Raw genomic sequence first — 24,051 nt, forward strand, 5'->3', positions numbered from 1 at the left:
AAATGTATCATTGATGGTGGTATCTTTACTGCTAGTGAATAATTGTGTAATGCATTTTCTTTCAGTCTGCAAAGTGAGCAGAAACGTCACCTAGATTACTTTGCGGTTAGAACACTGCCTTGGCTAAACATTACTGGGAGGGTGGGGTTAGATAACAACATATAGCATTATATAGATATAAGAAACATTTTTGATGACACCTGGATAATTAAGGTTAATAAGGTTAGAATGGGTATCCTGAATAATTTATTACATTCTTCTTTGCCATTAATGTTTTAGCTGCCGTGTTAACCTTGCATGAGTTAAGGACACTATAAACGTCCAATCTTTTGTAGAGAACGCATATTTATTATTCCACTATACTTCAGGCAACTTCTCTGATGCTTTTTAATGTTTTGTTGATTATAAATTTAATACATTTTATTATAGATGATTGCAGCCAATGTTCTTTCCAAAGAAGAATTTCCTGACTTTGATGAGGAAACTGGCATCCTACCCAAGGTGGATGATGAAGAAGGTTAGTCAATTTTTATAACACTTTCTTATGCTCAGTGATGTCTGTATTAAAGAACTTGGTTACAGAACAAGCTTTAGTGTGAACATTTTAGGCCACTTTCACACATAATGTATTGCATCATGTCACAGTACGTTGCCCTGTTGCAGTGGCCATTAGTCTCTATGAGACTGGCCACACTTCCTGCGATGCGATACTGCAGAGTACGTCATTGTTTGGTTTGGGTGGTGGTGGGGTGGTATAAAAATCACCCTGTTGGCACTGTTTGCTGCAGGGTGTAAGAAATAGGACATTGTGCAGTGCAATTGTCCTGCCCCGGGCTTTCATGTCTCAGGACAATCGCACAGCAGCATATGTGAAAGTGAGAAAATTGACGTATCACGTCAATGGGAAAATTTAAATGGAGTCTGAGGTATAAAATACTCACCTAAGGAGAGGGAAGGCTCTTGGTCCTATAGAGCTTTCCTGGTCTCCTCACAGTCCCTGTGTTCCCCCACAGGCTCCCCCGTTAGCAGTCTGCAACCCTTGATCTCTTCCACTTTTGGACTGGCTTCGGGAGTCTTCAGTAGCACTCTGGCTTCCGAAGACAGCCCGCTCTGCACTGCACATGCGCGATTGCCCTCTCACGCACTTGCCCTTGTTTTTTGTGTGTTTGTTTTTTTGTTTATTTTAACGTCAGACTTGCTTTAACCACTTCCGGATTCTCGGAGCGTATATACACGCCCCTGAATCCTGAAGTGTATACCATGGAAACGGCCGCTCGTATGAGCGGCCGTTCCATGTCAGTTCACGGAGGGTGTCTCCGTGAACACCCTGCGAGCCGATCGGCGGCTCGCAGGGTAAATGTAAACACACGGGGAAGATCTTCCCCGGTGTTTACATGTATACGGCGCTGCTGCGCAGCAGCGCCGTAGAGGAGATCGGCGATCCCCGGCCTCTGATTGGCCGGGGATCACCGGCATCTGATAGGCTAAAGCCTATCCCATCAGGCGCAGGACGGAAATCCGTCCTGCGCCGCTCACAGGGGGAGGGAGAGGGAGGGAAGGGGAAGGAGGCCAGGAAGCGCTGCGGAGGGGGGCTTTGAAGAGCCCCCCCCCGCACGCGCAAGCAGCCGGCGGCGATCAGACCCCCCCAGCAGGACATCCCCCTAGTGGGGAAAAAAGGGGGGGGAAGTCTGATCGCCCTGGCTGCTAGCTGATCTGTGCTGTGGGCTGGAGAGCCCACGCTGCACAGATCAGCATAAAATTTCATGGTGTGGAAGTGGTTAAAGTAGATCTTCAGTTTGTTTTTTTTTCATTGTTTTAAAGTTTCACTTACCTGGGGCTTCTACTAGCCCCTTGCAGACGCCCTGTCTCACGTGGTCCTCAAAGATCCTCTGGTCCCCTGCCGTGGCTCACTTTCAGTTCTGCCATCTTACAAGTGGACAGCAACTGCGCCTGTGCAGCTGTGGCCGTGTGTCCGTGCTCCTGCTCACGTCGCCGGGAGCGTCCTGTGCAGGCACAGTACAAGTTTCCTGTGTCTGCTCAGGACTCTCCCGGCCACGAGAGTACGAACGAGGACACGCATGTAAAGCCTGGCATATCTGCTTTCTTTCAGCTGCTATGCCCCAATCTATCGCCACCTTCTTCACCCTATGTGGCATATCCTCGCGTGAACTGGAGGTGAGGAAATAACACCTGCCTGGCTTTGGACGTGCAAAGTATAGCAGCTGGGGCCTAGAAAGCCAGGGTACCACCAAAACAAACAAGACTATGCAGCTGAGTGATATTAGATAGTGGAAGAGGTTACACAGATCACCCTAGGAGTTATGGACAAGGGAGCAAGATTGCTCAGAGCAACCGCAGCTTTGAGCTTCCAATAACCGCCACAAATAAGACACAATGGTTGCTCCGGGCGACAGCAGCCCTGAGCCTCTGATGCCCAGCACAATGAGTAACAAGACAGACAACAGACAGACTGAATACTTGCCAGTGTAATTGCTGCCCCGGCGATAGCAAGCATCCACACTGATTTGGACAAGACAAACAAGTAAGAGGCAACTAATGGCAACAGCAGCCTATAGTTACGTCCTTAGGAACAGGACTAGCAGGAACAGACTGACAGGATTGTTTGCCCAGCAATAGCAAACATCCACACTGACACAGACAAGACAAACAGGTAGGAGAGTAACTAATAGCAACCGCTGCTACAGTCACGGCCACAGGAACAGAGCAAGCAGGAATACTACCAGTCACCAACGTGGTGAAGGCAGTTCCCCACTAACTGGAAGATAAATACCTCACTGTACCCCCGCGGTGCAGTTAACGTCCGGGCAGGCAAGGCAGGATAATGCAATAGAATAATACAATTTTCACACCATGGACCCAGCAACAACTCAGGCAAGCTGTACGCTATGTCGGGCAAGGTCTGGAATGAGGGGCAGGTTTTTCCATGGATATTAAGCAATGGGAACAGACATGCAAATTTCCACACAGCTGAATGGTAATCAGATTGAAGGCTGCAAACTGCCTGTGAATAGAAAGGATTCTCATTACAAATGCATGCCAGATTATGCAACCACATGCATGTAAGAAATCCACAGCTGTCTGGCTGCAGTTCAACTGCAGCAAGCCCTAGGCGGATTCATGACAACATCCTGGGCCACTCTGAACTGCAGAGTGACTGCAAATAGCAATGACTCCCATTGCAAATGCAAACAAAACCAAGCAACCAAATGCAGGCAGAGAAATCAAAACTGCTCCGCTGCAGCCGACAGGAGGGATCCTTACAGTGCGCAGCCAGGGCTGCGCAGGTGCAGTTGCCGTCGACTTATAAGTCAGCGGTAACAGAGATGAGGACCAGCGTGGGACGTCCTGTCTGCAGGGGATCAGCAGAAGTCTCAGGTTCAAAAAAAAAAAAAAAACCCTTAAAGAGGAACTCCAGTGAAAATAATGTAATACAAAAAGGGCTTAATTTTTACTATAATTATGTATAAATGGTTTAGTCACGGTTTGCTTATTGTAAAATCTTTCCTCTCCCTGATTTCCATTGACATTTTTACTGCTGGCAGGTGATGTCACTGGAAAGAGATGCTGCTGGCTTTTTTTGCAGTTGGAAACTGCTGTTATTTCCCACAATGCAACAAGGCTCCCACAGTGTGATGTCAGGACCTCAGTGCTGTGAGGCGCTGACATCACACTGTGGGAGGGGTTTCACCACCAAATCAGTCACACAGAGCCCCCTGATGATCCGTTTGAGAAAAGGAATAGATTTCTCATGGGAAAGTGGGCATCGGCTACTGAATGGGACGAAGTTCAATCCTTGTTCATGGTTTCTATTTAAGCAAAACAAACATGAGGAGCACCATCCATAAATTAAATAATTACCATATGCTAGTTACAGGGTTCTACTGAAATGTGCAGAACGGTATATCCATATCCATGAAAAAAAAATAAAAAAAGCTATGACCTCAAAAAAACGCACCAGATCAGCATAATTAATAATATATCAATAACCATCCTTTATTGAAATTATACCTAAAAATCTAAAATAATCATTAAAACATGATGGAGCAATAATAACCCCAAATAACGGAGAACCGGAGGATATATAAAGTGCTATAGATCGTGCAATACATCACAAGAGTCTGAAAAAAGTGCACAATCAATGATGCTGGAACGCTCTAGTGTACAATATATAACAATTCCTATAAATGATGATAAATAACTGTATGTGTACAATATAAATTTGTCAACAAATCACAATAAAAATAGATGAAAAGCCCGAGAGGCTGTATAGTAACAGTGAAGATATGCAGAGAAAATAGCACTGCACCAATGTGTGCTAAGAGGTGAACAGAAAGAGAAAAAAAGGGAAGTGCTGTAAGTGCAGGGAGCAGCAAAGTGCTGTGAAGTAGGTCCTACCGGGTAAAAGTGCCTCCACATGTCCCCACCACTGCTATCGCGATTTGCCACTGATAGTGTGGCTTTCTCAAAGCTACCTGTGAATAACCCTTAAAATGCTGCAGGAGTTCGGATAGATTTTAACCTGCTGAGCGTTCTGGACGAGCTGAGCTCGTCCAGAGACGCCGGAGGCTGCCGCTCAGGCCCTGCTGGGCCGATTTAAACGAAATAAAAAGGAGCACACGCAGCCGGCACTTTGCCAGCCGCGTGTGCTACCTGATCGCCGCCGCAGCGCAGCGATGCGCCGCGTGCAGCGGCGAAAGAGGGTCCCCCCCAGCCGCCCGAGCCCAGCGCAACCGGACCAAACAGTTCCGGCCAGCGCTAAGGGCTGGATCAGAGGCGGCGGACGTCGGCTGACGTCGCTCCAAGCAAAACAAGAAGGGCCGCTCATCGCGGCCCTTCTTGTTACTTCTGATCGCCGGAGGCGATCAGAAGTGCGGATTAGGAGCGCCCTCTAGTGGGCTTGCTGCATGAAATAGTTTTTTTTTTAATTAAAAAAAAAACCGTCGATCGCCAGCCTGGCGATCTTAATAGAACGCCAGGCAGGTTAACCACTTCCAGACCTTTGCAACGCATATCTATGCCCCTGTATACTTCGCTTGCGGATCTGGGGCATAGATATGTGTATTGTTTACTTATCGCCACTGGTCGTGATCCCCACGCCATTCGCCTCGCTGTCGCAATCCCCTCCTGTGATTGGGGTATGGGAAACGGCTGTTCCCAAACCAGATTTGCTGTGCCTGTGATGAATCAGAGCCTGCGGCAGCAATGCACCCACTAATAAAAGAAAACCTGGATGTAAATACTTGCTTCTGTGTCTTATTTATAGAACACTGAATAGTGTAGCACCGTCTTATGGCCAAAAGGTAAAAATACACATGTGCTTTTACATAGAAAAATTAAATACATTTTTATTTTAAACCCCTTTCCCCCAGCCCCATAGTTAACAAAATTAAAAATTTTTTTAAAAAATTATCATTTAAATAAGAAAACGGCAAAATAGTTCTTTAATATGTATGTCATGAAGGAAAGTTACTGTTAATTTTGCAAATAAAATTTTGTAGTTGGTGATAAAGTATTAAAAATCACTAAACGGGAAAAAATACACTGCTTTATTTCCAGATAAAATAATATCATTAAACATTGTACTAGGAACACAATTTAAAGTAAAAACCGGGACAAATGGGCAAATAAAATATGTGGGTTTTCTGTATCGAAGCACATTTTATTTTAAAACTATAATGGCTGAAAACTGAGAAATATTATTTTTCTTACTGTTCTTTTTAAAATGCATATAAAATAAATTTTTGAGCAAAAAGTACCACCCAAACAAAGCCTAATTTTGCGGTGAAACTAACAATATATAGATCATTTCAGTGTGATGAATAACAGTTATTGGTGAATGAATGGGAGGACCGCTGAAACGTGAAAATTGTTTTTCAGGGGAAAAAAAACTGTGATCCTGAAGTGGTTAAACTGAAGCGAGACTGATATGGAGGCTGCCATATTTATTTCCTTTTAATCAATACCAGTTGCCTGGCTATCCTACTGATCCTCTGCCCTACAATACTTTTAGCCATAGACCCTGAACCAAGCATGCAGCAGATCAGGTGTTTCTGACATTAAGTAGTAAAAATGAAGGAGGCACTCAACTGGCGTATAAACTTGTGTTTTATCAATAAAGTAGCAAACACAACATGTTTCCGGGTAACAATGTATGGGGAGCACAGAGCTGGTGTATAAAGGTATGAAAGTTAATGATATCAAAATGCAATTAGCTCACAGACCTGCAACAATCAAACAACATATACCCTCCCATAAAACCAGAGGTTGTGAGGTTCACGTCGCCCTCTGGATCCGCTTTCTGGATGATGTGTTCCTGTTATGGAAAGGAAATGACCTTGAATTAAAGACTTTTGTTACGGATCTTAATGTAAATGATAAAAATATCTTCCTGACATACACCTATGATGTCGGGGAGATCTCCTCCCTTGACTTATTGATCAAAAAAGTGGGGACCTCTTTAGTTGCCTGCACATACAGAAAACCTACGGCCGGGAATACCCTCTTGTCCGCACAGAGCTCTCATTTGCCCGCCCAAAAATGGGCTGTGCCCACAGGCCAGTTCCTCCAATTTATGAAGGAACTGCAGCACTATTGATGATTTTTATAGGGAGGCAGGTGAATTGAGCGCTAGATTACGGACAAGAGGATACCCAAATAGGATCATTATTACAGCATATAAAAGGGCCCTTGCTAGGGATCGTGGAGACCTCTTGAAGAAAAGAGTAAATGGTTCTGGGACATTGTTAGCGCCCTCTGGCGGTAATAGTTCAATTACCAATGTACCACGAATTGTGACCCCATACAGTGCTCACTTTATGGATATTAGTAGCAGTAGGGTATTGTACCGTGTTAGCCATCAGTAAAAGCAAGAAGTTTTAAACTAACAGGATGTAAACCTGATGAAGGCTGCAAGGCCGAAAGCTTGTTCATTCTTATTAATTTGTAGTTAGCCAATAAATGGTATCATCCTGATTTAAAACTTCTTGTTTTTATGGATATTAGACATGTCCTACAGAGGCACTGGCATCTCCTTAGGAGAGATCCAATTATGGCCCAAATTGTTGGTGATTATCCACATATGGCAGCCAAAAGAGGCAATAATCTTAATGATCTGTTGGTCAAAAGTGAATTTGGCTGGGGGGGGGTCCTTCCACAGGAAAAACGACCAAAAAGGGAATGCATAAGTGCCTGCATTGTGACGTGTAAATATGTCAATAAAAGTAATCAATTTCATAATTTTGATGGCTCAAAATCATTCTGGGTAAACTATTTATATTTCATGCAATATCACTTGTGTGATATATCAGATTAGATGTCCATGTAATTTAATTTATATTGGCAAAACTTTCAGGCCCTTCAATACGAGGATTGGTGAACATATTTCTAACATCAGAAGTACTACTGTGGATAAAAAGAAATTAAATCCTCTCACACTACATTTTAAGACCACTCATGGTTCAGATGTATCGGGCTTACGATTTATGGGGATCTAGAAGTTAAATATTAGCCCGCACCTTGGTGATTGATACACCATTGTTGAGAAAAGAATCTATGTGGATCTACAAGTGTGGGAGTCTATTTCCCAAAGGCCTCAATAAGGATTTAAACAAAAAATCTTTTTTTTAAAGACCTGCTGCATGCAATTGGTCTTGCATGTGTGTACATATAAGTTGTTCTAGATTGCATTCAGATGCGATGTACATATTAATTTTGGCCAGCAGATGGCAGCAGTCAGACTATTCTTTTAATTGGTTAAAGAGACACTGAAGCGAGAATAAATCTCGCTTCTTGTCTCATAGTCAGCAGGGGCATGTGTGCCCCTGCTAAAACGCTGCTATCCCGCGGCTAAACGAGGTTCCCTGACCCCCCAACCCCCCCCCCCCCCCCCCCCCGCCCCTGCAAAAACTACAACCAACTTGGTCGTAGATTTTGCTGCTGTTGAGGCATCGCCGCCTCTCCCCCGCCCCTTTCGGCAAAGGAAGACTAAGAGGGGCAGGGGAGAGGCGGAGATGCGCGCTGACGGACGCACGTGAGGCAGGGCTGCGGCGGTTAGCCCTGCCTCTATCCGGAAGAGATGCCCCCGTTTAGCCACGGCACACATGCCCCTGCTGACTGAGGTCTGAAGCAAGATTTATTCTCGCTTCACTCTCTTTAAAGACTGTCCCGAGTTATGGGCGGTATTGAGGCTATAAAAGGAGTTACATCCCTCGCCTACGTCACATCTGACGAAGTCACGTGGGTCGTGACGAAACGCATAACGTGATACGCCTACGCAACCCGGAAGTGGACTCCGGACTGCTCACCCGTGCCTCCGCAACAAGGCAAGAGGTGACACATGATCCTGCCATGATGACCGCGGTGTGGTGAGATGCTTAATTCCTGTCTGTGTCGGCCTGGTCGCCGCCATATATCACTGAGGGCGAAGTGAACGGCTATGCTGGTTGCTTGAAGGGGGTTGAGGTTTGACACTAATTGAGTGTCAGTAATGAGACGTGTATATACATTGTAGAGGCGTTTATCCATTAATTGGACATACACACGGGTTGATGCTAATATCATCTGATTCCTGCCTGGTTGCTTTGGGCTGGCACTGGAAACAAGTTCTCTGTGGGCCTGAAGATTCAGCACATTGCATGCATGCTTGGATTTAATAGGAGTGCACTCCAGTTCTATGCAGCTGCCAGCAGTTTACTTGTTCTAGTTGGTTTTATGGGAGGGTATATGTTGTTGGATTGTTGCATGTCTGTGAGCTAATTGCATTTTGATACCATTCAATTTCATACCTTTATACACCAGCTCTGTGCTCCCCATACTTTAATTGTTTGATATCCTTACCTTTATGGGTGAGACGAGCCTATTAGGGTCTGATATCCCGTACCCCAATTAATTTATGTTTCGGGGTAAACCCCTTCCTCAGGTGTACATGTAACCAGGACAAACAGCTGACTGAAAGGGGTGTGTCCCGTAATTAAGGTGTGGTGCATTGTCATTTCTCATAAGTGTGCTGTTTGTCCTGGTTGCATGTAAACCTGAGGAAGGGGATTACCCCAAAACAAGTTGTGTTTGCTACTGTATTGATAAACGCAAGTTTATACGCCAGTTAAGTGCCTCCTTCATTTTTACTATCGTCTGTGGACTGGTGACCCACTGAGACCTGGTGCAAGAGTCCAGCTCGGCAACCCATTTGCTGTTGTGTTTCTGACATTTTTGTCAGATCTGACAAGATTAGCTGCATTCTTGTTTTTGATGTTGTTCAAACACTATTGCAGCCAAATAGATCAGCTTGGCTGCCAGACAACTGGTATTACTTAAAATAAATAAATATGGCAGCCTCCATATTCTTCTCAATTCAGTTATCCTTTAGGGCCTGTTTCCACTTGCGTGGTTTCCGTGCCGAAACCACAGAGTTTCCTTGCAGGCAAATAGCGCGGGAAACTCTGCCATAGGGTACAATGGCGCCGCTGAATCGCTAGCGATTCAGCCGACATTGCCATCCAAAATGGTGCGGGAGGCTGCGAATCCCATAGCCGTGCATGGTACAGCTGATGGGATTAGTCTGCATACCCGCAGATCTGGAAGTGCTGGCTGAAGTGGAAATGGGCCCTTGAGGTTACAAAAGTCTACCCTGGCTGCCGGTCACAAAATGTACTTTTTCAGAGTTGTATTTAGCATTTTGTTTGCAATATCCGTATTCCTGAACACGATAACTACACAACAAAAACTGACAAGAGACTTCTGAGTTAATAATCCTTACTCTGCCAGAACCAATAGTCTATAGCTATGGCATTTTTTTGAATTTGGAGCTAGATTACAAGCAAAAACAAGATTTCTGGTTTGGAAAGAAAGCACACTTCCCTGTTTGGAGGCGGTTATCCTCCACAAGCGCAATTAATGGTTGCTTGTCTTGCAACCCATTCTTGTGAGTACCACATTTCTTACTAACTTGATCTCTGTACCCTCGGAACATACCACACCATCCGAGCTCCCAGTGTCTTATGTTTTTTTTCTTTTAAGTGGATCTCCATCCAAAAATTAAAAACCATTCAGCGCTGCTGTAAAGAAAAGTTATATTTACCTGCGGAGTCTCATCTCACGAAGCTGTCCTGAAGCTCCTGCATCACTCCACTTCCGACGCCTGGCCCCGCCTCCCTTCTCCTCGGAGGAAAAAACTGCAGTAAATAGTTTTTTCTTCAAGGAGGCGGGGCCAGGCGCTGGAAATTGAGTGATGCAGGGGCTTCTGGACAGCTTTGTGGGATGAGTCTCCCCAGGTAAATATAACTTTTTTTTTTTTTCTTTACAGCAGCGCTGAATGGTTTTTAATTTTTGGATGGAGATCCACTTTATAGAGAAACCGTGACCAAGAATTGAACTTCATCACAATCAGTAGCTGATACCCCATTTTACATGGGAAATCTATTCCTTTTCTCAAACTGATAATCACGGGGCTCTGTATGACTGATATTGTGGTGAAGCCCATCCCACAGGAGACTGTGAGGACCATTTTCCTGGCAGATTCCTGTCTGTGAACCTTGTTGCATTGTGGGAAATAGCTGTTTACAGCTGTTTCCAACTGCCAAAAAAGCATGCAGCAGATACTTGCAGCGACATAACCTGCCAGCAGTAAAAATGTCACCATGTGATAAATGTCAGAATGTAAATCGAGAGGAAAGCTTTTACAATGGGCAAACGCTGACTAAATCATTTATACATAATTATTGTAAAAATGAAGCACTATTTTTTTTTTATTACATAATTTTCACTGGCGTTCCTCTTTAATTATTTATTTTATCGTTGTCAGCTGTTTGATTTTTTTATTTTTAGATGAGGATCTGGAGATTGAACTTGTAGAAGAGGAGCCCCCATTCCTCAGAGGACATACAAAACAGAGTATGGACATGAGCCCAATTAAGATAGTTAAGGTGAGGATGCTTTAAGATGTTAGCTTTGCTGAATCTGTATTTTATGTTCAGGAGATGAATGTGTATCCCATTTGGCAGTAATCTCACAAATGTTGTAATCTTTCTTCATAGAATCCTGATGGTTCACTTTCTCAGGCGGCTATGATGCAGAGTGCTTTAGCTAAGGAAAGAAGAGAAGTAAAACAAGCACAACGGGAGGCTGAAATGGACTCTATCCCCATGGGGCTGAATAAACACTGGGTGGATCCCTTGCCTGATGGTTTGTTCTTTTTTTTTTTTTTTTTTGTTTAGTTTGCAGTCATACACATTTGAGACTTAGACTTTGGAAAAATTGTTAGTTTAAAAGGACCTCTGTCACGAAAATCTTAACATTTAAAATGCATATAAACCTACACAAATAAGTACATTTCTTCCAGAGTAAAATGAGCCATAAATTACTTTTCTCCTATATTGCTGTCACTTACAGTAAGTAGTAGAAATCTGACATTACCGACAGATTTTGAACTAGCCCATCTTATGGGGTTCCCAGGATTTTCTTAATTTTTAAAAGTACTTCGTGAATGGCAGTTGCTCTGTCCAACTGCCAAAAAAGTGTGCAGCGAGCAGGGAAGCTGGCCAGCATCTTTGTATGAATCTTTTTCAGGGAATGGCCTCAATTCACTAAGATCATGCTGGAGATAAGGCAAGAGAAAACTTACCTCCACACAGTGAGAGAGTTATCTTATCTCTTCATTCCTTAAGTTGCCTCCTCTGTAGTTAAGTTGCCTCCTCTGTAGTTATTTTCACACGCAGTTAATGAACAGCCTGTCTTTAACTCTGGAGTTATTTTAAGGATTGGAGAGTTAACTTAGACAGAAGAGTTAACTTTAGCTTTGCCTGAGGTAAAAAGTTCCTTAAAGAGAACCCGAGGTGGGTTTGAAGAATATTATCTGCATACAGAGGATGGATCTGCCTATACAGCCCAGCCTCTGTTGCTATCCCAAACCCCCCTAAGGTCCCCCTGCACTCTGCAATCCCTCATAAATCACAACCACGCTGCTGACAAACAGCTTGTCAGAGCTGGCTGTGTTTATCTCTATAGTGTCAGTCTGCTGCTCTCCCCGCCTCCTGCAGAACTCCAGTCCCCGCCTGCATCCCTTCCCTCCCTGCTGATTGGAGGGAAGGGACGGGGGCAGGGACCGGAGCTATGCAGGAGGCGGGGGAGCAGCTGAGACTGACACTACAGATGTAAACACAGCCTCAAAGCACGGCTGTGATTTATGAGGGAGTGCAGGGGGGCCTTAGTGGGGTTTGGGATAGCAACAGAGGCTGGGCTGTATAGGCAGATCCAGCCTCTGTATGCAGATAACATTCTTTAAACTCACCTCGGGTTCTCTTTAAAATAACTCCAGAGTTAAAGACAGGCTGTTCATTAACTGCGTGTGAAAATAACTACAGAGGAGGTAAATTAACTACAGAAGAGGTAACGTAAGGAATGAAGAGATAAGATAACTCTCTTACTTGCCTTATTATCTCCAGCATGATCTTAGTAAATTGAGGCCAATGTCTTTATAAAGAATAAAGGCCAGGCTGAGAATGCCCCATGGACTAACCCAAAACCTGTTGATAATGTCAGATTTCTGCTACCTACTGTAAATGACAGAAATTTAGGAGAAAAGTAATTTATTTCTCATTTTGCTCTGGTAGAAATGTTCTTCTTCTTTGTATGTGTTTTAAATTTTAAGATTTGCGCGACAGTTCTTCTTTAAACAAGAAAAGGCAAGCAAGGAAACCGCCAAATAATGAATACTGGTCTCCTAATGATATTCATGAAACACGAAGAAAGAAGGCGCTATTTTTGTATAGGATAGACCATTAAGTAATATTGCACAAATATATACAGTAGCCAGAAAAAGTATGTGAACCCTTAGGAATATGATTTCTGCACAAATTGGTCATAAAATGTGATCTGATCTTCATCTAAGTCACAACAATAGACAATCAGTCTGCTTAAAGAGACTCTGTAACATTAAAAAGATCCCCTGGGGGGTACTCACCTTGAGTGGGGGAAGCCTCCGGATCCTAATGAGGCTTCCCACGCCGTCCTCTGTCCCACGGGGGTCTCGCCGCAGCCCTCCGAACAGCCGGCGACTGTGCCGAATGTCAGTTCAATATTTACCTTTGCTGGCTCCAGCGGGGGCGCTGTGGCGGCTTTCCGTTCCGAACTACACGGAAATACCCGATCTCATTCGGGTCCGCTCTACTGCGCAGCCGCAGGAAACTTGCGCCTGCGCAGTAGAGCAGATCCGACGGCGATCGGGTATTTCCGTGTAGTTCGGAGCCGACAGCCGTCAGAGCGCCTGCGCAGGAGCCAGGAAGGTAAATATTGACGTCACCGCTGCACGGACTCCACGGAGGGCTGCAGCGAGACCCCTGACGGATGGAGGACGGCGTGGGAAGCCTCATTCGGACCGGAGGCTTCCCCCACCCGAGGTGAGTATCCCCCAGGGGATCTTTTCATGTTACAGATCCTCTTTAAACTACCACACAGATAATTAAATGTTTCCATGTTTTTATTGAACACCATGTAAGCATTCACAGTGCAGGTGGGAAAAGTATGTGAACCCCTAGACTGTCATCTCCAAGAGCTAATTGGAGTGAGGTGTCAGCCAGCTGGAGTCCAATCAATGAGATGAGATTGGAGGTGTTGGTTGCAGATGCCCTGCCCCATAAAAACGCTCACAAGATTTGGGTTTGCTTTTCCCAAGAAGCATTGCCTGATGTGAATGATGCCTCATGCAAAAGAGCTCTCAAGACCTATGATTAAGAGTTGTTGATTTGCATAAAGCTGGAAAGGATTATAAAAGTATCTCCAAAGGCCTTGCAGTTCATCAGTCCACAGTAAGACAAATTGTCTATAAATGGAGAAAGTTCAGCACTGCTGCTTTTCTCCCTAGGTGTGGCCGTTCTGTAAAGTTGACTGCAAAAGCACAGTGCATAATGCTCAATGAGGTGAAGAAGAATCCCTAGAGTGTTAGCTAAAAACTTACAAAAGTCTCTGGCATATGCTAAAGAATATGTTAGCGAATCTATGATGCTTAAAGTGTTCTGAAAGCCAGCATTTCTACTTTGCTCTAAAAGATTCCTCACAGCTTTAAAGCTACTATCCCAGACATTTTTTTTAACATATCACTGAGATGGTCAAACAAAGCACTTTGTCCTGCTATTCGGCTTCAAATCCGAATCCAAACTGTAGATAACAGTATCTTTGTTTACATTCCATTGTTGATACATTTGTCTGTAACAAGTAAACACTTTCTGAGAAGCTCTCTTTGCTTCAGGCACACACAGAGCTCAGAACAACTCATTAGAAGATTTTAATATACAGTGGCTTCCAAAAGTATTTGGCCCCCTTGAAGTTTTCCACATTTTGTCATATTACTGCCACAAACATGAATCAATTTTATTGGAATTTCAAATGAAAGACCAACACAAAGTGGTGTACACGTGAGAAGTGGAATGAAAATCATACATGATTCCAAACATTTTTTTACAAATAACTGCAAAGTGCGGTGTGCGTAATTATTCAGCCCCCTTTGGTCTGAGTGCAGTCAGTTTCCCATAGACATTGCCTGACGAGTGCTAATGACTAAATAGAGTGCACCAGTGTGTAATCTACTGTCCGTACAAATACAGCTGCTCTGTGACGGCCTCAGAGGTTGTCTAAGAGAATATTGGGAGCAACAATACCATGAAGTCCAAAGAACACACCAGACAGGTCAGGGATAAAGTTATTGAGAAATTTAAAGCAGGCTTAGGCTACAAAAAGATTTCCAAAGCTTTGAACGTCCCACGGAGCACTGTTCAAGTGATCATTCAGAAATGGAAGGCGTATGGCACAACTCTAAACCTACCAAAACAAGGCCGTCCACCTAAATTCACAAGCCGAACAAGTAGAGCGCCGATCAGAAATGCAATCAAGAGGCCCATGGGGACTCTGGACGAGCTGCAGAGATCTACAGCTCAGGTGGGGGAATCTGTCCATAGGACAACTATTAGTTGTGCACTGCACAAAGTTGGCCTTTATGGAAGAGTGGCAAAGGGTGGCAAGAAGAAAGCCATTGTTAACAGAAAAGCATAAGAAGTCCCGTTTGCAGTTTGACACAAGCCATGTGGGGGACACAGCAAACCTGTGGAAGAAGGCGCTCCGATCAGATGAGACCAAAGTGGAACTTTTTGGCCAAAATGCGAAACGCTATGTGTGGCGGAAAACGAACACTGCACATTACTCTGAACACACCATCTCCACTGTCAAATATGGTGGTGGCAGCATCATGCTCTGGAGATGCTTCTCTTCAGCAGGGACAGGGAAGCTGGTCAGAATTGTTGGGAAGATGGATGGAGCCAAATACAGGGCAATCTTGGAAGAAAACCTCTTGGAGTCTGCAAAAGACTTGAGACTGGGGCGGAGGTTCTCTTTCCAGCAGGACAATGACCCTAAACATAAAGCCAGGGCAACAATGGAATGGTTTAAAACAAAACATGTCCATGTGTTAGAATGGCCCAGCCAAAGTCCAGATCTAAATCCATTCGAGAATCTGTGGCAAGATCTGAAAACTGCTGTTCACAAACGCTATCCATCTAATCTGACAGAGCTGGAGCTGTTTTGCAAAGAAGAATGGGCAAGGATTTCAGTCTCTAGATGTGCAAAGCTGGTAGAGACATACCCTAAAAGACTGGCAGCTGTAATTGCAGCAAAAGGTGGTTCTACAAAGTATTGACTCAGGGGGCTGAATAATTATGCACACCCCACTTTGCAGTTATTTATTTGTAAAAAAATGTTTGGAATCGTATGATTTTCGTTCAACTTCTCACGTGTACACTACTTTGTATTGGTCTTTCATGTGGTATTCCAATAAAATTGATTCATGTTTGTGGCAGTAATGTGACAAAATGTAGAAAACTTCAAGGGGGCCGAATACTTTTGCAAGCCACTGTATAATAAAAAGCAGTTGGAATAAAATGCAATGACCGCTTTCAGGGCAAAACAAGAAAAACTACACTTTGGAAACTTGTAATAAAGTCAACTACATATTATTAGAATAGGCAAATAGCTTTTTCCTTGTCTCTACTGATAGCTTTACTGTACCATTTCTTTCGCTGGAGTTATACTTACATATTGGTTTTACATACTTTTCTTTAACAGTTGATGGCAGACAAATTGCTGCTAACATGAGGGGTATTGGAATGATGCCAAATGATATTCCAGAGTGGAAAAAGCATGCATTTGGGGGAAACAAGGCCTCCTATGGCAAGAAGACACAGATGTCGATAATTGAACAAAGGGAGAGCCTGCCTATTTATAAACTTAAGGACCAGTTGGTACAGGTAAGTCAATGCCGTCAAAGTTCAGGACTGATTTACCCTAATTTAAGTTTTTTTCCTAGTTCATATTGCTAAACACACACTTATCATGAGATGGATTTATATTGTGCCCTTATCTTCTCCTGTGTTGTACAAAGTTAGAAACACACGTTGATACATGATATAAACTAATACAGTATATAGTGGTAGAAGGAATGCTGGATGTTCAATTGCTGGATGTGCCAAGCCAGTCCAAATCACCAGTTAAGAATAAACATGCAAAAAGTAAGGTTGGCAACATCCGTAATTTTGAATGCTCTTTGATTTGTTCGTCACATAGACTGTTACTTGAACAACATTTTGGAGCATGCTATTTCTCCTTTCTCAACTTGACAGATTATACTTGCCTGAAGAGGTTAGTTTTAAACTAGTAAGAAACTCAGATTTAATCTGTGGTCGAAAGCAGTGCTTTCTATCCCTATCCTCAAGTACCACCAACAGTGCATGTTTTGTGGAAATCTACAGAGTTTTGCTGAGACACCAATTGCCACACACGTGAATGTTTGTGGTTTTCTGAAAATCATGCACTGTTGGTGGTACTTGAAGACAGGGTTGGGAAGCACTAGTCTAAAGCATTAAAGCAAATAGAGCAGGCTTTCTCAACCAGGGTTCCCTGGAACTCCAGGGTTCTTTGGCATTTTCCCCAATCGTGAGAGAAGTATAATATAGCACATTGTAATAGGGGATATTCAGGGCCGGATTTAGGTCAAGGCCGCCTAGGCCACGGCCTAGGGCACCACAGGAGCAAGGGCACCAAAGCAGCAGGATAAACTGGTGTAGCATTTGCAAGCTTGCAAATGCTGCAATGCAGGGTGATCAAGCAAGCGCCTGACTGTGGTACTCTGCTGCTAGCCACCTGTACAGCAGCCACCTTGCTCTCTGTGCACGTTTGCATTGTGGCTGGCAGATATGGACTTGGGCAGCATTGGAGATGGAAAGGAAGAGGAAGCTTCTGCACTGGAGATAAGCGGATAAATGAGTGACACTGATGGCTGCTGTGGTGTGAAGGCGAGCTGGCTACCTATATGAAAGGGGGGGGGGGGGAGAGGAGGGATTAAGGGAGTCATCTGGCTACCTATATTGGGGGGGGGGGGGTGTATCAGGCTACCTATACTGGAGGGAAGGGGTCAACTCACTATCTATACTGAAGAGGAGCGGATGGTGACAGTGGCCTTGGGCGGTAAAGAGTACAAATCCGGCCCTGGGGATATTGTAAAATGAAGAAATAATTGAGGGTCAGAATAACAATGAGCACATTCATAAAAAGCGCTAGAATAAGGAGACAGTATAATGAGGGGCAGTGTAGTAGGGGGTAGTGAATTAAACAGCCACACCTACTTTTAAAGACCACACCTCCTGCTAAATAAATGCAGGGGTTCCGCAAGATTGAAAAATTATTTGAAGGGGTTCCTTGGGATCTAAAAATTTTCAGGTTTCTACTAGGGTAAAAGGGTTGATAAAGGCTTCCATAGAGTCTTCCTGGTCCTCAATCCATCCCATCATTCCTGTGCCATTCTAGGTGAAAGTTATTCTAGGTCTTTGGCACCCCTCAAATGCATCTGAACTGCACATGTGCTCGCTTTAAATCTGCGCATGAGCAGTTTGAATGCGACTGTCTTCGGAACTACTCGGGGACACAGGTAGCTCTGAAGGAAGCCCGTGGCATGCCAAAGGGCTGTTTGGCCTAGGCGGTCGAATAACTTCCACCGTGGATGGCACAGGAAGGATAAGGCGGACCGAGGAGTGGGAGGGTTTAATGGTCTACAAAGCCCTTCCTCAACATAGGTATGCGTAAAACATCCCGTTATTTTTTTTTTTTTACTTCAGACACCCTTTAAAGTGGGCCTGAACTCTTGCACAGGACAGATGGAAAACAGAAATGCACCCTTTATGCATTTAGAGTTTAGAGTTTAGCCTGTCTATTTCTCCTCATCTGTGACTAATCACCAGCAGCTTATTTGTAAACACAGCATGTTAAAAATGTTTGCTTTCATGAAAGCAGGAGGTAGACGCACTGCAGATTTATTGCAGTATTTGTATCAGCTGTAGCAAAAATGTTTTTCACTAAAGGTTATTATGCTGTTGCATATCTTTTATAGCAGAGAGGAATTTCTGAGTTCAGGTCTTCTTTAAACACAGCATAAACTAAATACAAAAAGATTGGAAAAATTTTCGGAAACTTGATTTGACCTGCTGCTCTCACGAGAAATTGCAGCTTGAAAATGGACCATTCAAATGCTTTCACTGTAAGATTTAATTAGTCCATTTTCAAATAGTTTCACAATTAGCATCATTGTTTCATGATTAGCATAATTCTCAATCATCTCAAAATTATTTGCATCTAAAAGGTATCCCTACTGACTAATGTGTGCTTTATTAAATGTCTTGCACAAATCCACATGTTTCAAACACAATGCAAGCTTAGATGTAACTTTGATAAAAAAAATAGCTAGCATTCAATCAGAAGGGCGCACCTCATGCTCCAACACAACATAAATGTCCACTGTAAATATTAAATATTGTGAAACTCTCTTCTCCTTTTGCTGATAAAGATAGGAAAGCCACCACCTCACCAAGTAGTTACGCACCCACCAGCTGCTAAAGACTTATTATAAGGTCTATCCACGCTTTGGGACACTTCCTTGCTGTCCCCCACTTCTGTGTCAAAAAAAAAAAGGACCCCCTTCTTTGTTGCAAGAGTTTGTCACCTCAAGTCACATTCAGCATGTATTCAGAGAGCATACCTCCAAGTAAACAAAGCTCCAAATAGTGTAAACAATGTTTGGCTTTAACAACTATAACCGCCCAGGTATGCCTGCTTAGTCCTGCCACCAGGTCGGAGAACGTCAACCCGATGCCTATAGCGCATGCTTCTTCCGTGTCAGACTCTGCGGACAGACGCAAAGAAACTGCCTACCGGTGGCCAACAGATGGGGGAGAGCTCGCATAAAAATCTCTATGCTGTTTTTAATGTCAAGAATTTGTAAGTGCAATTGCTTTTTATAGTTATTAAACCCAAACATTTTTTACACTGTGTAGAGCTTTGTTTTCTTGGAGGTATGCTGCTCTCTGAATGCATGCTAAATGTGACTTGAGGTGACCAACTCTTGCAGCAGAGAAGGGGGTCCAACATTTTTAAAACAATGCAGATTTTACAGAAACAGAAATGTTACAAAGATGTGCACAGTAATGGTAATACAACCTATAGCAAGACGTTAATAATGAACAGTACAACAGTGGTAGTCAGGTAGCAGTCCACAGGCAGCTATGGCCTGGTGGTGGGGGTGACTACAGGGAGGGGGGGGGGAGGGTGAGGGACATGGGCAGAATTCAAGTATCCAACGGCTGCAGTGCAAAAGTGTTCCTACGCCATGGCAGGGATGGCCGCCTTGTGGTCCTGGCAGGGATTTGAGTTGACTGAAAAAGCTGTGGCCTGGGTGGGAGTGGCCATCAGCAATTTTTGCTGCTCTAGCACTGTCTGGTGGTTGTAGATGAGGTCTAAAGGGGGATTGGGTTTCCCAATAATTCTATTCGTTGAGCTGATGACCCTCTGAATTTTGTATCTGTCGCTGGCGGAAGAGCCAGCATTATCAGGCAAGGGCGGGTGAGTAAAGGAATAACTCAATGAAGGCAGAATAGAAGGACTTCAGAAGTCCCTGAGACATAACAAACTTTCTTTAGTTGGGTGCACCTACTTCTGAGTTGAGATGGTGTTGGCCCTCGAGGTCATGTTGTCAGAGAGGGGTGTGCCCTGGAGGCAGACAACCGGGTACCTTACGACTACGGTGCTATATAAATTAGGGATGGGTTAGTGGCATGCTGTCTGAAGTCAATTACAATCTTGACGGTTTTGGTTATGCGAAGGACTAGCCTGTTCTCTCTGCACCAATTGCAGACCTTGCCTACCTCCTGGCAGTAAGTCTGCTCATCGTTCTTACTAACAAGATCAACAATTTGATGATTTTGACAGTTTGCTGCTGATGTGCAGCTGTTCAAAAAATAAATAAAAAAAAAATATATATATATATATATATATATATATATATATATATATATATATATATATATATATATATATATATATATATATATATATATATATATGTATGTATATAAATATTATTTTAGAGAGAGAGAACAGGAAGTAAAAGAAGAGTGACAATATGCAGCCCTGAGGAGGTGCCAGTGTTTGTTACTCTAATCTGGAAGAGATGTTGCACAGCTTAACGACCTGTTCGAGAAAAAGTCCGTGATTCAAAGATGGAGAGTTGGATGGATGTTGAGCTCCGTGAGTTTGTCGTGCAGAATGCAGGGGGCAGATGGTGTTAAAGAGAACCTGTACTGAGTAAAATTTTAAATAAACACGAGGTAACTTCAAATGAACATTAATAGTTACCTTGCCATCCGTTCCTCTCGGAAGCTCACCATTTTCTTCTGACAGTGATCCCTTCCAGTTCTGACAACATTTTGTCAGAACTGAAATATATCAGCTGCTGTCAGTTATATATCAGTTGCTGTCAGTTATAGCTGAGTGGACAACTGATGTGCATGGTAATGCCCATGTTTTCCTATGGCTCATGGCTGTTAGTTTAACAGTGTGCTGACCAGAAAGCTGTTATGAGGCAATGGCCATTTTCAAAATGGAGGACGGATAATTCCCTTGATCACAGTGGACAAACAGGATGCGGGAGAGGAGAAAGAGATTGAGTAAACTACACAGGAGGTAAGTATGACTTGTGCATGCTTATTTTGACTTTTAATTTTCAGTTTAGGTTTTCTTTAAAGGAGAAGGATTCTGGCATACAAATTCAGCCTGTCCAGGTGATCAGTGATCTACTACAGGCAGAGTTTGTTGTCTCATCTTCACAAAGTCGTCGGTGGAGCTGTTTGCTCTGTACGAGAGCTGGAGTGGGTTCAGTCGGTCCAGTGTGGTGTGCTTGAGGAGGGACAGGACCACTCTCCTGTCTTCATGACCACGGGTGTTAGGGCCATGGTCCTGAAGTCGTTAATCTGTGACCCTTTGCTTTTTCGGTACAGGGTTGATATAGGATTTCTTGAAGCATGTAGGGATGTACCTATCAGAATTAGAATCATTTTATTTTCGCCAAGCACGACTGGGTCGTGCCCGGAATTGGTTTTGGCACAAACACAGGGCTTAACACATAAAAGGACACACCGTAGAGATGCAAGGATAGACAGGGTAGCATACATCAGGCAAAAAAAAAATACAGTAATTACATACGAAAGACATTTTCACAAGGAGATGTGGGATTTCGGCAGTGCAGACATGCCTAAAAGGACGATTCCGGCTAGTAGTGGGCGATCGGTCTACGGAGAGGGGGAGGAGGTGATGGTAGTGGGAAATGGGAGTTGGTCAAGAGAGTTCAGTGATTTGACCGCAGGGGGGAAGAAGCTGTTCCTGTGTCTTGTGGTCCTGATGTAAATGGACCTATACCTCTAGCCTGAACGGAGCCGCATGAAAAAGCAGGAGCCTGGGTGTGACTGATCACTCGCGATCCGCAAAGCTCTGGAGCGCAGTCTGGTGTTGTAGAGGAGGTCCAGAGGGGCAAGTGGTTTTCCAATGATTCTCTCCACTGAATTGATGACTCTTTGTAGTTTGTGTCTGTCGCTGGCAGAAGAGCTAGCGTACCAGACCAGGATAGAAGAACAGAGAACAGATTCAATTGTGGCTAAGTAAGGGGCTTGGCAAAGATGGAGGTGAGGACCGGGGCCAGCTGATATGAGCAGCACTACAGACATGCTGGTGACACGCCATGGATTTTTTTTTTTTTTAAACAATTTTTATTTGGTTTTCACAGAATTACAGACTAGTCAAATATCACCAAGATGTTAGGAATAGTTATAACAACACATCAGAGGTATATGAAACGGAGGGTATTCCCCCCCTGCGAATACAAGAGTCCTTTCATCTTGGGAGGCTGTATATACTACAGGCCTGCGGGATAGCATGTCCGAATCTGGGTAAAGACACTTTGGATTGGTAGTAATTAAACACTAACAACATTATAAACCCCATCAGTCCCCCCTCCTCCCCTCCACCCCCCCCCCCTTCCTGGGGGTGCTCTCTCCACTGGGTCCACCCTAACTTGGCTTTAGGTAGGTAAAAGTCAAATGACATCAATGAGCTAATAGGTATGTTAGGCATGAAGTTTTAAGGGTCCCAGAGTTCCAAGAAGATCTTCGTTACAGTACCAAGAAGAGTATTTGAATGGTTCAACTAATTGAGTGATTTCTTCCTGATTAAACATTATTAAAATAAAAGGTTTCCATTTACTGAAGAAGCGTTTGGCTCTTTTTTCTTTATGAAGAAGTGTGTCATATCTGTCCATGGAATATAAATCTAACATTACATCTTTTACATCTTGGATAGTCGGGCTAGTAGGATATATCCATCTATTTAAGATGGCTTTCTTTGCGGCTGCAAGTGTCACGTGAAGAATATCAGGGTCATAGGGGGCTTTACTTGGAGTTGTAGGAGGGGGAGCCCTGTTGTGAAATAAGTAGAGTATGGGGTCTTTCTCAGTGTGTTTACATTTGAGCCTTTTAAGGAAGCGAGAGACTTGGTCCCAGAAATGTGAAATGGCAGGACAATGCCATATGCAATGTACCATATCAGCACTAGGAAGTTTTCACTTGGGGCATTCTGGAGAATATCCCTGAGGGGGGATGGAGTATTTAATATTAAAAGCATACTTTGCATGGAAAGGGAGGAGAAGATGAGAGTCCCTCAAGCTCTCGCTAATAATGCTTTTTCTATATGTTGATATGCCTTCTATTATAAGTTTTTCTAATGAGGGAATCTCAAAATATTTGTTCCATCGTTTAAAGTTATCTTGTGCTAGTTTTCCTGCATTGATAGCTAATAGGCCGTTGTGTAGCGTTGAAAGGGATAGTCTCTCGGTACCCGGTGAAAGGAATCTATCAAATGGGGTGATCTCCATCAGACAGGAGGTGTTAATTAAGTGTGATTTAACATAGGACTTTATTTGGTAGTAAGCTAAAGGTCCGTACACACGCCGGACTTTAGGCAACGACGGGTCCGTCGTTGCCTCCCGCTGGGTGGGCGTGCCAGCGACAGTCCGGCGTGTGTACGCTCTGTCGTCAGACTGATACGGCTGTTCCTGAGCGATCCGCCGGGCGTGTGTACGGACCTTTAGAAGTCAGTTTTAGGTATGCTAAACAGGGTGTGTAGCTTTGATAAGCTCCACCAACGTCTACCTTTGAAGTTAAAGAGCTGACTAAGTTTGGTGACGCCCCTGGCCTCCCAACCCAGGAAGGTGTTATGTTTCATACCTGGAGAGAAGTCAGGGGCGCCCCAAAGTGGCATATATTTAGTGATCTTCCATGGCAAATGAAATAACTTGCTGCATTCTTTCCATGTGATAATGGTATCCTTTACTATGACATTGTATTTGAGGCGGACAGGGAGAGTAGACCATTTGGAGTGTAGCAGACCCACTGGGGTCCAGGGTTCCACTAGAGCTGCCTCGAGCTTATAGTTGGAGAAACCAGAGGTTTGGGATACCCAGTCACGAATGTGACGCAACATACAGGCTAAATTATAAAGTCTGATATTGGGGAGGGCAAGACCACCCAGGCTCTTAGGAATCTGAAGTCTGCTTAGTTTTATCCTTGATCGCTTGTTTTTCCAGAGGAAAAGTGAGGTGGCTCTATTTAAAGTTTGTAT

At 43.8% G+C, this 24,051-nt stretch overlaps 1 protein-coding gene across 1 annotated transcript in view; it reads left to right on the forward strand.

The window, feature by feature from the left end:
- DHX8 (DEAH-box helicase 8) overlaps positions 1 to 24,051 on the forward strand; it is a 140,876-nt gene that overhangs the window by 38,256 nt on the left and 78,569 nt on the right. The window contains exons 10-13 of the mRNA XM_068263424.1: positions 430 to 517; positions 10,843 to 10,940; positions 11,052 to 11,199; positions 16,126 to 16,307. Of these exons, the coding sequence (XP_068119525.1) occupies positions 430 to 517; positions 10,843 to 10,940; positions 11,052 to 11,199; positions 16,126 to 16,307 (516 nt within the window). The remainder of the gene's footprint in view (positions 1 to 429; positions 518 to 10,842; positions 10,941 to 11,051; positions 11,200 to 16,125; positions 16,308 to 24,051) is intronic.

The sequence above is a fragment of the Hyperolius riggenbachi genome, chromosome 12 (genome assembly GCF_040937935.1).
Source record: "Hyperolius riggenbachi isolate aHypRig1 chromosome 12, aHypRig1.pri, whole genome shotgun sequence".
Lineage (NCBI taxonomy): Eukaryota > Metazoa > Chordata > Amphibia > Anura > Hyperoliidae > Hyperolius > Hyperolius riggenbachi.